This window comes from Natator depressus, chromosome 4, assembly GCF_965152275.1.
Source record: "Natator depressus isolate rNatDep1 chromosome 4, rNatDep2.hap1, whole genome shotgun sequence".
NCBI classification, from domain to species: Eukaryota; Metazoa; Chordata; order Testudines; family Cheloniidae; genus Natator; species Natator depressus.
Genome location: NC_134237.1, coordinates 97,953,875 through 97,969,942, shown reverse-complemented (window position 1 = coordinate 97,969,942; position 16,068 = coordinate 97,953,875). Strand labels below are relative to the sequence as shown.

Genomic DNA, 16,068 nt, shown 5'->3' with positions numbered 1-16,068 from the left:
CTGAGAGCAGAATAATCTGGTTCTTCATTAAATTCTAATCTTTTGTCTGTTTCTAGGGAATGACTAAATCTTCAAAAGAAACATCACAAACAATCCTTTGCAAATGTCCAAAAACTTTTAGAATTTCTGGATTTGTAATTATGCTTCTCTGAGCCCCAGCTTGCAGTCAGATTCACACTGACTGTCCTTGCACCTGTATGGAGCCTAATTGATTGTGCTCAGAAACTGAATGTATAAGGGTCTGCTCCTCTGGATCTAATTTCAGGTGTGGGGGCCTTACTTTGCTAGTTAGCCCTCTTTCTTAAATGGCTGAAAAGATTAAATTCTGGTGCAGCGGTATATTTTCATAGTTTTATTTCCAGTTTCAATTCTTGATTCAGTACATAATTTTTCAGAATTTATCATAATGGCTACATATTCACACAATACATCAAAAATTCTTAGTAGAGATTAACATAAAAATAAAATATCAGGTTGAAATAGACGTGTATATAATCTCCTGGAATAAATGGTGGGGAAACAATCCATTTTTTGTACTGAAAGTATCTTGCTGGCAGCTGTGAGTGGTGTTTTGGGCCCGGTCTACACTAGGCAGGGGGATCGATCTAAGATACGCAACTTCAGCTACGAGAATAGCGTAGCTGAAGTCGACGTATCTTAGATCGATTTAGAATCACTTAGTTTGCGTCCTCGCAGCACAGGATCGACGGCCGCCGCTCCCCCGTCGACTCCACTTCCACCTCTTGCCGTGGTGGAGTTCCGGAGTCAATGGCAGAGTGATCGGGGATCGATTTATCGTGTCTACACTAGACACGATAAATCGATCCCCGATAGAGCGATCACTACCTGCCGATCCAGCGGGTAGTGTAGACGTGGCCTTAGTAATAAGAGGGCTAATAAGATTTTTATGACAGCTCTGTCAGTTTCAGATTCGAGAATGAGTGATGATCTGTTTTGGGATGGGTATTATAGTGGGGTATAATATAAGAATAAAACCATAATTTCGGAGAATGAGAAATTCAGTATTGCTTAACAGTGCTCAGAATTTCAGATGGAACCAAGAGACTACTTTTCCAAAGTAATTATACAGCACTTGGAAATCTGACTCCTCACGTGTAAGAATTACTTCAGTTATTTTCAAAAAATACAAAAAAAGAAGCATATTAGAAATAAAATCTTTTCATCGGGTTGCCAACTCTGGCAAACTGTAATGGTGCATAAGATGGACTATATTATAGCATTAATATTACAGCATATTGGTCCTAAAAATTACTTCAGCTCTATAGTGTTAGAAAAGTCTTGGGGGAATCCTGTTCTTCAAGCTTGCCAGTTTATTTGGTAAGTGGATAAACAAAGCCTATTTCAGTTTTTTCATTTATGGAAAAAACCAAAACATTAGCAACTATTTGTAAAAATACTCATAAATTCATTTAGCAACAGTGCATAATGGCAAATATTGTAAGGATTGTATTTTATTTCTATATTTTTTGCACATAACTCAGAAAATGTATACAATTTGAGTCAGTGAATTATTTACTTGAAACTTTCTTCCACCACTGTTTTAATAGCCCTTGTTTTCCTGCAGAGAGAACTATTATGATTTGTTTCTTGGGTTACAATAGTTAGAAATCCTAGTATAAATACGTAGTATGAGGTTTTACTATTACCTAACTATAAGAAGTCTTATCTTCTTATTTTTTGTAGCTTTATTTACCACAAAACCTTCCTCAAAGAAAATTTCTTCTCTACCTTAGTCTTACTTAAAATCTGTGTTGGGCTATCTCTGCGCTTAAAATGCTACAACAGCACATCTGTGCAACTGCAGCACTTCAGTGTAGATGCTACCTACACCGACAGGAGGGATTATCCTATCAGCATAGGTAGTCCACCTCCCCAAGTGACGGTAGCTAGGTCGATGGAAGAATTCTTCCATCCACATAACACTGTCTATATGAGGACCTAGGTCGGCTTAACTAGGCTGGTCAAGGGTATGGATTTTTCACAACTTTGAGCAACATAGTTATGTTGACCTAATTTTCTAGCATAGATCAGGTCTTAGAGTACTGCACACAGCTGGACCCATGGGGAAGAAAATTCTAAGGCCCATTTCATTCTACATTTCCTAATTATAATACTTTATTTAGAGAAGACGAAGCGTATGTAACTGTTTTGTTCAGCTGTGAACTCCGTGAAAAATATTTCAACTCTGTAGAAGGCTAGTAGTCAGAGAGGTTTATTTTCTAGATTCCACTCTTTTATGATAATTAGTTGCTCCAAGGGTGAGTCACACCCTCTGCCGGATGCCTTAAACTTGATGGGTCCTACTCATTAACATACTTTGGAATGTACCTTGTTTTTTGGAGCCCATGTAATGTATTGTCTTTTCAAAGAAGACAGATCTTTTTGAAATAGCTTTAGTCTCAAAACTCAGGGTATGTCTACACTTACATTTTATAGCGCTCCAACTTGCTGGCTCAGGGGTGTGAAAAATCAACCCCCTGAGCACAGCAAGTCTGAGCACTTTAAAGCGCGAGTGTGGACAGGCTCCAAGCGCTGGGAGCAGCGCTCCCAGCGCTTGGAGCTAATCCCCTTGTGGAGGTGGATTACCAGGAGGTCTCCCAGCGCTCGCGCGTGACCACACTCGCACTTCAAAGCGCTGCCACGGGAGTGTTCCCGCGGCAGTGCTTTGAAGTTTCCAGTGTAGCCATATCCTCAGAACAGTTAAGCTGAGAGCTGACATTGGAACAAAAGACTTTAGCGTTTGAAATATTTGAGAGACAAGTTGGGTGAGGTAATATCTTTTATTGGGCCAACTTCTGTTGCTGAGAGAGACAAGCTTTTGAGCTTATAGAGAGCTCTTCTTCAGTTTTCTTCCCTTCAGACACATATTTGTTGATAGCTTTCATGTGCCCACATTGACCCGCTGGGCAGGATTATGGGTGTAGATTTTGCCACTTGTAATCCACTGGGATCTGACAGCTGGTGTGCCCATTGAAATGCTTGGGTTCTAATTTGTGAAGTTTTAATAACATAAGCAAATGAGGTGATTTTGTAAGCAGAATATAGTATTGCTTTGGTAGAATATAGCAAGTTCTTGGCTAAAAAACAAAACAAAAAAAAACCAAAACAGTTTCCCAGTGCTGATATTTAAACAGCTATCTTAACATATTCAGATTTTCAAAAGCTCCTCATTTAGCCATTCAGTTGTCTCCCTCCCCACCTCTTTAGAGCAGTGTATGAGACTAAAGAAATTTGTTACTTAATGTGGCTCCAGTTTTTGACTCTCCTGGAAGCAAAAGGACTCTGACTATTTTAGCTATATGTGCTTTATAGCATCTGTTGAAGACTTAAACTCCAGACATGTATGTAAAATAATGCAAAATGCTGTACTTGTACATCTATGGTTATAGCAGTAGGTGCAGTTTCTCTTTGATTTTGTATTACAGTATTAGTTGAATAGCATGTTGTGATCATGTATGAAAGAAACTGTTGAAATACAAAAAAAATTATTATTTTAAAGTGGGAGAAGTGCAGCAAGAGAAAGTATGAATATTCTAGTGCACAAAATAGAAAACTCCTTGGAATTGTCCTCTCCGAGTTCAGACCAAGGCATGTCTTGCTTAGTTTATAAACTCTGAAAAGGTCACATGTCCATGGGGATATTGCTATAAGATAGCAATTGTTTTTTTCTGGTTTTGTATTCATGGACACCCCAGAGGGCAAGTTTAATAGGAGCAGGAATCAAACCCAGCTCTTCCACATATCTCTGTACAACATTATCCTTAGGCCTCCAGGCAAAACGTCAAATTATAGAGCCATATAACAATTCTGTCGTCTGTAACAGGCTTACCAATGTAACATTTAACACTCTAAGTTAAATTTAAACTTCCTCCCCCTAATTTTCTTTAAAACAAATAACAACAAAACTCTCTTTTCTATCTAAAATGTTATGGTCTCTAACTGGATACAAATCTTATTCTGGATATTTGAGGTTAATTGAACTGTGTGCCTCTGAGGGAATATTTTTTTAAAATAGGCTTTTTGGTAAAGTCATATTTAAAAAATGAGATTGTGTGACCAAGAAACTACTGGTGAATACAACAAAATCGTTCATATTGATAACTGGAATTGGGAACTCATTTTATTTTTTGAAAAAAGGTTGAAGGCAAAATTTTGCTTACTTGTTATGAAAGTATGAATCTCTGTGAGGTCCCAGCGATGTTCTCTATTTCTGTGTCGCTTCTTTTGAAGCTTATAAAGTCCAGTGGCATAGGTTGCAAATTCAGTTACTCCAACAGACAAATATTGTTTGACTTCATTTGGCAATACTGTACTGTAGTGCCTCTTTTGTGATATTTTGTGGCCTATTATTTTGTCTCTCTCATCTTTGTGCATGAGTTTGTTTAGTCTTCTCAGGGCAGGAGCTTGTTAATGCATATAATGAATTAACTCCACCCACATGCAGCTCAAGGGATTGGTCTGGATATAGGAGGTAGAGCTGCTGCACAGAGTCCATTCCTGCCTATAGGCAGACAATTGTGCAGGGGATGTAGTCTATCAGATAAGAATAAACACTGATATTTGGCCTGCTCCTAGCATGTCCTTTCACAGACAGTAGGATATGTGACCAGCACAGAAATCCTTTCCAGGACAAGTATGAAGTGCACCAGTACTTTTGCACTTCAGTGCCATCCCTAGCTCACACCTGTGCAGGGCAATTAGTAATGAAGAGGGCCTTCTGCTGGCCCACCACACCACATGAATCTCTCCATGTATGCTTAGTTGGAGATCACAGGCTAGTGATGTGTATACTGTAGAAGTATGATTATGAGAGCTAGTGGGGGAAAAAAAGTCAAAACTTTTTTCAATGAAAAATTAATCTGTTTTGGGCAACTTAGAAATTCTCATGAAAATGTCCACCTTTGTTGAAAAACTGAAAATTTTCATGGAAATTTTCTATGGAAATAAGAGAAATTCCATGGAAAATGTAGACAAAAATATTAACCTAAACCGCCCTTGTTGCAATTTAAGCACATTGCTTCTTGGCCTATCCTCAGAGGTTAAGGAGAATAATTTTTCTTCCTCCTTGTAACAACTTTTTATGTACTTGAAAACTGTTATCATGTCCCCTCCCAGTCTTCTGTTCTCTGGACTAAACAAACCTAATTTTTTCAATCTTCCCTCATGTTTGCTAGCTCTTTAATAATTTTTGTTTCTCTTCTCTGGACTATCTCCAATTTGTCCACATCTTTCCTGAAATATGGTGTCCAGAACTGGAGACAATACTCCAGCTGAGGCCTAATCAGTGTGGAACAGAATGGAAAAATTACTTCTCGTGTCTTGCTTACAACTCTCTTGCTAATACATCCCAGAATGATGTTTGCCTTTTTTGAAGCAGTGTTTGATACATTGCTGATTCATATTTAGCTTGTGATCCATTATGATCCCTAGATCCCTTTCTGCAGTAATCCTTCCTCTGCAGGGATTTCCCATTTTTCATATGTGCAACTGATTGTTTTGTCCTAAGTGGAGTACTTTGCATTTAGACTGTTTGAATTTCATCCTATTTTCTTCAGACCATTTCTTGCGTTTGTCCAGATCATTTTGAATTTTAATCCTATCCTCCAAAACACTTGCAATCCCTCCCAGCCTGGTATCATCCACAAACTTTATAAGTGTACTCTCTATGCCATTATCTAATCATTGATGAAGATACTGAACAAAACCAGACCCAGAACTGATTCCTGCGGGACCCACTCAGTATGCCCTTCCAGCTTGACTGTGAACCACTGATAACTACTCTCTGAGAACCAGTTATGAACCCACCTTATAGTAGTTCCATCTAGATTGTACTTCCTTAGTTTGTTTATGAGAAGGTCATGCAAGACAGTATCAAAAGGCTTACTACCGTTAAGATATATCACATCTGCTGCTTCCCCTCTATCTACAAGGCTTGTTACCCTGTCAAAGAAAGCTATTAGATTGGTTTGACATGATTTGTTCCTGAGAAATCCATGCTCACTGTTACTTATCATCTTATTGTCTTCTAGGTGTTTGCAAATGGATTGGTTAATTATTTGCTTCATTATATTTCCGGGTACTGAAGTTCAGCTGACTGCTCTGTAATTCCCCTGGTTGTCCTTATTTCCCTTTTAATAGGTGGGCACTATGTTTGCCCTTTTCAGGTCCTCTGGAATCTCTCCCGTCTTCCATAACCTTTTAGAGATAATCACTAATGGCTCAGATACCTCCTCAGTCAACTCCTTGAGTATTCTAGGATGTATTTCATCAGGTCCTGCTGACTTGAAGATGTTTAACTTGCCTAAGTAATTTTTAACTTGTTCTTTCCTTATTTAGCCTCTGAGCCTACCTCGTTTTCACTGGCATTCCCTATGTTAGCCATCCAATTGCTACTAACCTTTTTGGTGAAAATTTAAACAAAAAAGTCATTTAATACTTCTGCCATTTCCACATTTTCTGTTATTGTTTTTCCCCCTTCATTGAGTAATGGGCCTACCCTATCCTTGGTCTTCCTCTTGCTTCTACTGTATTTGTTGAATGTTTTCTTGTTACCCTTTATGTCTCTAGCTAGTTTAATCTCGTTTTGGCCTTTCTAATTTTGTCCCTACATACTTGTGTTATTTGTTATATTGATCCTTTGTAACTTGACTTATTTTCCACTTTTTGTAGGACTCTTTTTTGAGTTTCAGCTCACTGAAGACTTCCTGATTAAGCCAGAGTGGTCTTTTGCCATACTTCATATCTTTCTTATGCAGTGGGATAGTTTGCTTTTGTGCCCTTAAAAAAACTGCCATCTCTCTTGAACTGTTTTCCCCTTAGACTTGCTTCCCATGGGATCTTACCTACCAACTCCCTGAGTCTGCTGAAGTCTGCCTTCTTGAAATCCATTATCTTTATTGTGCTGTTTTCCCTCCTACCATTCCTTAATATCATGAACTCTACCATTTCATGCTCACTTTAACCCAAGCTGCCTTCCACTTTCAAATTCTCAACCAGTTCCTCCCAATTTGTCAAAATCAAATCTAGAAAAGCCTCTCCCGTAGTAGCTTTCTCTACCTTCTGAACTAAAAAAATGTCTCCACCCAGGAAAGCATTTTATGAATTTAAATTAGAGTTTTATATCTAATTTTCCTAGGAGGGCTATTTTTCATTCACAGTGCATTAAAGTTATATGGGTTAGATGCAAAGCAGGGTCAACAAAATCCTATAAGGTTGGCAAGTGAACAGGGAAGCTGATTCCTTCAATTCCTACTAATAGTATGCTTAGATATTCAGGTTGTGCCTCAGTGCACTTGCTATCCTTTTATAGGTCTTGAAAGCTGCACATTGTTTAACTTTTTGCACTTGACAGTTGAATTCACTGGAATGTGCACTTCTAATTACTTTCAAATGAATTATTCTGCCTTTTATCTCTCCGTTCTTTGCCTTCCTTCAAAACATTTGCAAAAAAGATTGAAACGTTCAATTTTTTAAAATGGTCCTTTGACTCCTGTTCTGATTCTGGAAGCCATACTGCATGGCCATCATTGACACCGTCATATGTTCATGAACACTGGTAAGGGCTGAATTGTCAAGTGTCTGTTTTCTTTTTGATACAGCTTCCAAGGGTTACATGCACATTCTGCCCAGTAAACTAAATGAGTGATGCCACTGTGCAAACTCTAAACAAGTCATTTGGGCAGTTAGACATGTTCATTTTGGCTTCTCAGTTTCCTGCCACATTGCAGCATGATCATGGGAGAGAAGGTAAATTAGTGTATTAAACTCTGTCTGAGAAGACTAAGATGTCTGTTTAATGTCTGATAACAATAATAAGAAAAAAAACACAAGAGGAGCTGACAATCGTAAGGGGGAAACTGATACATTCTTGGTGGGATTAGAGGTACGGTTGGTCACCATGATAATTTATCTTATAATTTCCATAATCTCCATATTATGCGTCCCTCTTTTATAGCCTTAAGTGCCATGGTTTAAGTTTTTCTGTCTGAAGACAACCAGGATCAGTTTTGGCAAAAATGGGCATGAAATTTTCTCCGTTCCTGCAGTTTAAAATTATTGGCTGAACTGGAAGCAAAAACTGTCCTGTTGACTAGTTAATATCCCACACTGATGCATGTTGATATGATGAAGTTTTTTATTGGAGAATTCACAAGAGCTAAAATTGTTTAACTAACACGTGCAGTGAACTAGAAGATGATCTGTTGTAGGTTTTTCCCTGCTTCTGAAGAAGATCAACATGCTCATGTTTTCACTGAGAGGGGAGGATGTACAGATTAAAAACAGGAAGATTGGAATCCTGATCACATTCTCTGGGTGTATTTACTTCTAACATTATGGAAGAGTTAGAAAGGCTCACGTACGTGTGTTCAATCAGTTTCGCCTTGTGTTTGACAACCTGTGTTCTGGAACCAAGCAACCTCAAACTGCCTTTGCAAATAATATGATGCTTCCTTATCAGAATGTAAGTGGGGGAATAGTCCTGCTCTTATGGGGAACTTTCCTGGCTTCTGCACTACCCCAACAAAAGGATCTGAGTCCTCGCTCCCACTTCCTTTACCCAGTGGCCTCCCTGCCCTTGAGGACTCCCCTTCCACTCTCCTATCTGGCAGAGTCCTCGTAAACCCAACAAGGCTGGGCCCAGGATTCCTGGGGGGCTCGACCCCCAACCCTGCTGTGGTCACCTAGGACAGGGGCTAGGGTATCCCCACTCCAGGGTACTCTCTCTGCACTGGGCACTTCTCTGACCCACTGGCCATTACATACAAGTTAAAGCAAATGCAAGTTATTTAATCAACAATTAATTTTAAAAAGAATAAGGAAAAATATCCACCCGCTCTGTGGCAGGGAACATCACAAACAGTGTCTCTGGAATGTCAGGGCAGTTCACAGTCTGTTCCTTGTAAGTCCCAGGTCGTCTTCTCAGGCCCTGGCTGTGCTGCAGGGATGCTGTGGGTTGGACACTTGCTCTGGTGGTGGCCACACGCTCTCAGGCTCTAAGTGGTAGGACCCTTCTTCCCAATGTCGCCCCCGCCCTGTCGGGGTTACGATCCAAGCCTGGCCTGCAGAGCCTCTTGGCTGAGGCGTCTCCCTGTGCTGGGCCTGCTGCCCAGGGTCCCCCTCGCTCCTCTCAGCTGCTCACCGCACCCAGCTCTGGACTGCTCCAGCCCCAGCTCCACCACTCTGTCTCAGCGCTGCTGCTGCTCTGCCTCCAGCTCCCTGGGCTGCTTTTCTGGCCCCTCTGGCTCTGGTTGCTGCAGCTCTGCTCCCAGGACAGGGTCTGCTCTCTCTGGGCTGCTTTTCTGGTCCCTCTGGATCTGGCACAGCTCTGCTCCCCAGCTTAGCTTGGGCCCCACTCTGTCTGACCCAGGCAATTCCAGCTCACACGGAGGACGGGACCTCCCTGGCCTCCTGACTCCCTGATTAGCCTGCTCGCGCTGTCATTCAGGCTGACCTGGAGCATTGGCCTCTCCCCATTGTTCCTGGGGGCTGTCAGTCTCAGTGTCCTGATTCCCCATCGACCCTTCCCCCTTTTTAGTACTGGGAGCTAGCCAACCAAAACACCCCCACTGAATGTTAGTAAGGGGGCAACAGTCCCCTTACAAGAAGACAGATTTCTTCCTGAATAAAATGTTTGATAGAATATCTAACTCTAGAAGAAACGTGTAAACTATTAAGGATATCTATCCTCCCCAAAAGACATGTTTATCTTAATGCAAAAACATAAAGAGGAAAATTATCACAGCAGATACACATCGTGTAAAGATTTTGCTAGTTGCACCACTGTTGCTTATTTCATTAAAATTTTGTGACAGTTTGATATGAACTCAAACAATCCGTTATATTTGTGTGTGTGTTTGCATATGTGTAACGCAACCTGAAAGATCTGAAATGCGTTATTAAAAATGTTTTGTGTTTGAAGAGCCCTAAATCAGTTACAGAATATGGGCCTATTTCTACAAATTGATTTTCCTGCTCCAGCTCAGAACTTCCCGTATAAAGCAGAGTTATGATGGCAGGGAAAAACTTGAACTTGAGTCTTGGCACGGAGACGACTTTTTACCCCACCTTTTAAAGTTTTTGCAAGAGGTGACACTATAATCTTTTTTTTCTGTAGCAGACATTTGTATTTTCAAATGTATATTTGTCAACATTTTCTAGTTCCTTTTGGGACTATCAGTAATTGCTACTAAAGTGTCACAGATTTGCCTTTTGCCAAATTTACTTTACCATGAAATTCACTGTATTCTCTTAGAATAGGGAATATTGCACATACTTTGGTAATTTACATTAAGTGCTGAGAGCAAGAATAAGGATTTAAATTGTGCCCACTGAAGGTGTCTCTAGTTCCAATCCTCTACTTTCTGTTGTTACTACATACATCTCTGTTTAGATCTTGAACTTCAGGTAACACTCCATAAGCACTGTGTGGTGGAATAGGTGGTGTTTGCACAAGCCCTTTTGTCTCTGACTCTTTGGGAGGAGAGACTGACAGTGATACAGTTTATAAAAGCAGAAGTCAGAAGTTGAACAAGTCAGTTATGAGTGAATTTCCAAGTTCAGAGGGAGTGCCTGTGGGCAAGTGAGAGAAGACTGGCTACTTAGAGACTGAGAGGTCAAGGTAGTGGCTTTCCAAACGGAATTTAAAATGCTGAAAACCTTTCTATTTAATTAACTTCTAGAAGGAGAGAATTGCTGTGGCCAGGTCTACACTGCAATTAGACACGCATGTCTGGCCTGTGCCAGATGACTCGGGCTCGGCCCGAGCTCTGGGACACTCCCACCTCACAGGGCCCTAGAGTCCAGGCTCTAACCTGAGCGCGAATGTCTGCAGCGCAATTAAACAGTTCCTTAGCCCGAGCCCCCTGAGCCCGAGTCAGCTGGCACAGGCCAGCTGTGGGTTTTTAATTGCAGTGTAGACATAACCTTTGTGTTTTTAATTTCAAATGTATGTTGCAGTGGTAGCCAATTTTATTAAAAAAAAAAAAAAAAGTGGCCCTCTGAACTACCATTGAGAATATCTGCTTTCAGGAATGTCCCCTCCCTAGGAGCTAGTTTGAAATAATATGCACAGAGGTACTTGGCCTTGACTGGGTAGAGTAGGGTTTGGGTCCACTTTACTACTTTTAGAGCAGAGCATTTCCTTGCATATGTAGCCACAGAGTCACCTGGCTCTTCCCTTGGGATAGGGTGTGCAGCCATTCTGTTTGGCTGAAGGGAAAAGTCCCATGGAGATGGCCTTATAGTTGGAACTTGGGATAAAGAGATATATATTTTCAGCCACAACTATGCACGGGAGACATGACACATTGGGGGGGAAATGAGTTATTTTTCCTCTAGATACTGTATACATCTAAGGCTAATGAGTCCATCAGTGTAGCAATATAAGATGGCTACACATCAGTGGATGGGTGAAATTAAATCTATATATAGAGAGGGTTGACAGATGAAATTAATTACTGATGTTGTTGTAGCAGGAGTTACAAAACAAAACCAAAAAAGCTAAGTACTTATTTTGGTAAGGAACAATATTGTTCAATGTTTCGCTAAAAATAAAGAATAATTCCTCTTATATTCTCATGATGCTTTTTTTTTATTCTGTGACCGATTTAAGAGTTCTACTGTAATGAATTTTTTAAGTGGGCTATTTGCATGCTTGACTTACTGCAAAAGGTATTTAAGTAAACAATCATAAGTGAAAAATTTGGTGAAAGGGAAGGGTGACGTGACAGAAAAGCTAGAAGCTAGAACAAACACTTCTTGAATGTTGTTCTGTTTGCATTAGTTGTAGGGGTTCATGAGTACATTACTGAATATTTACATTGGAAACTGGTATTCATCCCACTGTATTATGAACTGTATTGGTGCTGTGTTTATGCAGTTAAGGTTTGTGTGTTTTCTGTGTCAAACCTAGTTTAACTATTTTTTTATATACTAATTTTGATTATTTAAAAATCTCCGAGACACACGAGCTTTCAATAGCTAGTATATGCTTCTGTAATTTATTGAAGTGTCCTGTTATAAAGCTTTACTTAGCAGGCCATTGGATAAGTATGTGGTTTTAATGTCTTTATAGTTTTGAGAAATAATGGGCCACTCTCTGGCCTCTGCTACAGATCCTTTGAGTCACTCCAGTGGTGCAAAAGAGCTGCAAGCTGCCCTAAACTGGCAGCTGGTGAAATTTTGCCTGGCAAAGCCATTTCTCTGCCAGCTCCGTTCCCTCTGGCATAGGGAGTGTGTTGGGTAAGGGAGGTGCTACAGCACTCCTTGGCTGGCATAAGTGCTGCTGTAGGGTGGATACAAGCCAGTATAAATTAGAGAACAGCCCTGAGGTACCCAGATAAAGGTGCTGTAAAAGGGGTATAACTTTGGGCCTCCTTTTTCACCACCAGATAGTACTAACTTGAGCAGCATGCAACTAGAGTTGAGGATAAAGCTAATGATTATGCTCGGATTCCTCTCCTTGACCTGGTTTATGTCTTCAGTCCACCAACAGGTCCCTCATGAAAACATAATTCTTCTGTGAGGCCTATGTTATTGTCAGGTTCCTAAGGGACAATTCTGCACATCACCAAAAATCTCTACCTTATCACCCTTAGTTCCCTTCTTGGAGGTCTCAGCCAAGTGGTCAAGGACTGACTGCATGTGCCTGAAGAACAGTTTCAACCCTCAAAGTTGAATTCCTCTAGGTCAGAGTTGAGAGACATGGGCAGGGAGGTACACCGGACCCTCGCTAGAATGCGGGGCTCGGGATCCGTACGCGGGGACGGACTGCGTTACCATGGATCCGAATTTAAATATTTAAATTTGGGATCCATCGTCACGACCATGCTATATGCGGATCCGCGCTCTAGTGATGTGCGCTCTAGCGAGGGTCTATTGTATTAGAGAATCTGACCCATCTATTGCTTGTGCTATGTCTGTTCTTTGGTAAATTACCAGTAATTTATTTCAGTCTGGAGTATTAGCTGGGAGGAAGAGAAGGAAAGACGAAAATGTACAATGCACAGTCAGTCTGTGAAACTCCTTGTCAGAGGATCTTGTGAAGGCCAAGACTAGAACAGGGTTCAAAAAAGAACTAGATAAGTTCATGGAGGATAGGTCCATCAATGGCATCCCTAGCCTCTGCTTGCCAGAAGCTGGGAATGGATGATAGGGGATGGATCACTTGATGATAACCTGTTCTGTTCATTCCCTCTGGGGCACCTGGCAGTGGCCACTGTCGGAAGACAGGATACTGGGCTAGATGGACCTTTTGGTCTGATTCAGTATGGCTGTTCTTACGTTTTTATGTTACCAAGCCTATTTTTAAAAGGAGAGGGAGGGAGAAGTGTGTTTTGTATCCGTGGTGTCTATGGAATTGATACTGGGCTATTTATAATTTTTCCTGGATGGAGTCCCATATTTTATTTGCACAAATGTAAAATATGTCAAGTAATAATAAACAAACAGCTAGCATCCTGAACTGTCTGGCCTATTAATTAGTGCATCTGATCTCCTGAAAATTTGTGGTTTATTGATTAGAATTTCTAATAGATAAGTAAGATGAGCTGTGTATAGCAGGAACCCTGCACTTACACAGAGTCAATGGGGCTACATGTGGTCTGCTTGCATAGAGCCCATTGAAGAAACAGGATTATATGGTATAAGTACAGTACTCTAACTGTGAGATAAAATAGTTCTTAACCACTGCAGAATGGTATTCAGCGCTATTTCCAACAGACAGGAAATACTGGGAACAGAAAGATATTATCAGTAATAAAATGCTGGAACTGAAATTTCATAAGGCAGAAATCAGGCCCATATTTCTCCAGTTTTGCTTCCCCTGAAGTCAGTGTCTGAAAACTCCCATTGATACAAATGGCCAATATCAGCACCTCGATTAAACATGTTTAGATTGGATGGTGTTCAAACTGGATGAGAGAGAGACACCTGAAGAAAGAATAAAGATGGGTTAAGAGTGTGGAGACTTTAAATTCACATTTGATAACAACCGTGCCTAAACACATGGATTTCCCGCCCCTCTGCCTCCCTCCTCCCTCTCCTCTCCCCCAAGAGACAGTAACTTCAAGGAGTGGAGAAAAGTCAAAGCTTTAATGACAGATCTCAGTGAAACCTAAGACAGTAATTTTTGTCATCAAGAAAGTGAAAATGTACCTGCCAGGATTTCTTTTTAATTGATCTGAAGTTAAGGAAAGAGAGCCTGAATCTGACTGAGTAGATAGAAGATACAGATATGGGCACAATGCAAGTTTTGCATGTCCAATTAAGCATGAAATTTCCAGTTTTAGGTTTCCAATACAAATGCATTGTTTAAATAATTTAGCCCTATCCTGGGAACAAAAGATAGATTTACAAAAGGGCTATGCTAGGCATTCTCTTGACACAAGTGTCCAATATTCTGTACACCTGCAAGTGCAAATATGTCTCTGTGTGCGCTTCAGATATTCGAATACCTACACCAGTACTTCAATAGTTAAGCACCTACACACACAAATATTAACACTTGCATGTGCAAAATCTATTGGTTCCACTTGCACTTCGATAGGTGTTTAGACTATTGAGACTGCTTATGCGTAGGTTACAGTGCACACAGTTTAGATGCATATATAGTACATTTTTTACATGTGCACAAGTGGCTGCTGGGCCTTTGAAAATGTGCCCTTTTGTTTGACTGTGAAATCTAAATGGGTAATGCTCATTTCTGTCTCTTAAAGATTACTCTGAATTGGGAGATCTTCCACCCAGGTCCCCGTTAGAACCAGTTTGTGAAGATGGCCCCTTTGGGCCAGTGAAAGAAGACAGGAAACGGACAACTCGGGAGCTTCGAGAACTGTGGCAGAAAGCCATTCTTCAACAGATACTGCTGCTCAGAATGGAAAAGGAAAATCAAAAGTTGCAAGGTTAGTAAAAATTTTGAATAGATCCTATGGAGAACAAGTTCTGTGTTCTTGGTTTTATTGAAGGTTTCACATGAATAGGATCAGGTCTTAACAAAATGTTTTAGAAGCAATTTAGATAAAATCAATCTAGCACTGTCTCTCCCAACCCTCTTTATTATGTATGGTGTCTTCTTCTTTCCTTCATTTACTCTAAATCTTTTACCTATGGCTTATTTACTTTATCTTAATTGCCACTTTATTGTTGGCATTTCATTGGATGTTTTAGACTGGTGCCTGGAAGTGCTGATAAGGAGCCTCAGTGTTGTCCTTCTGAACTGCTTCTTTAGTGCATTCCCATGCACAGGTGATTGTTTAAATATCGGTCACTCACTAAACTCTGTTTAGCCATTCTGAGAGTTAAACGGAGTCCTCAAGGAGTTGGCCTTGTACTTTAATCTGTGGGTGAAATACTGATTACCCCGGTGCTGACAATTATACGCACATTATGCAGACACTTAGGGTATGTCTACACTGTGAAATTCGGTCAAATTGATAGAAGTCGACTTTTTAGGCAGCGATTTTATACAGTCGATTGTGTGTGTCCCCACTAAGTGCATTAAGTCGGCGGAGTGCGTCCACAGTACCGAGGCTAGTGTCAACTTTCAGAGCGTTGCACTGTGGGTAGCTATCTCGCAGTCTCTGCCGCCCATTAGAATTCTGGGTTGAGCTCCCAATGCCTGATGGAGCAAAAACATTGTTGCGGGTGGTTTTGGGTACATGTCATCAGTCGCCCCTTCCTCCGTGAAAGCAACGGCAGACAATCGTTTTGTACCTTTTTTCCGTGCGGGCACCATACTGCTTTCAGCAGACAGTGCAGTAGGATTGCTAACTCTCGTCATCATCCACCGCTTCCGCTGCCACTCTGCTCTCCTGCTCTGGCAGCAGACTGTGCAATAGGTCGGAAAAACTGGTCTTCCAACCACCGCTTCCACTGCCACTCTGCTCTCCTGGTGGTCTCGCAGGTCCTCTATATGACCGTCGTCATCTGCCGCTTCCACTCTGCTCTCCTGCTCTTGTCTCGCCATTCCACGGCAAGTGTGTAGCCCGCTCAGTGGTTGAGTCCTGGCAGCAGATGGTGCAGTAGGTCTGCAAAACTGGTCATCCAACC

The 16,068-nt window shown here is 41.0% G+C and overlaps 1 protein-coding gene across 1 annotated transcript in view; it reads left to right on the top strand.

Moving 5' to 3' along the window:
- TBC1D1 (TBC1 domain family member 1) overlaps positions 1-16,068 on the top strand; it is a 246,980-nt gene that overhangs the window by 129,016 nt on the left and 101,896 nt on the right. The window contains exon 15 of the mRNA XM_074951553.1: positions 14,736-14,921. Coding sequence (XP_074807654.1) covers positions 14,736-14,921 — 186 coding nt within the window. The remainder of the gene's footprint in view (positions 1-14,735; positions 14,922-16,068) is intronic.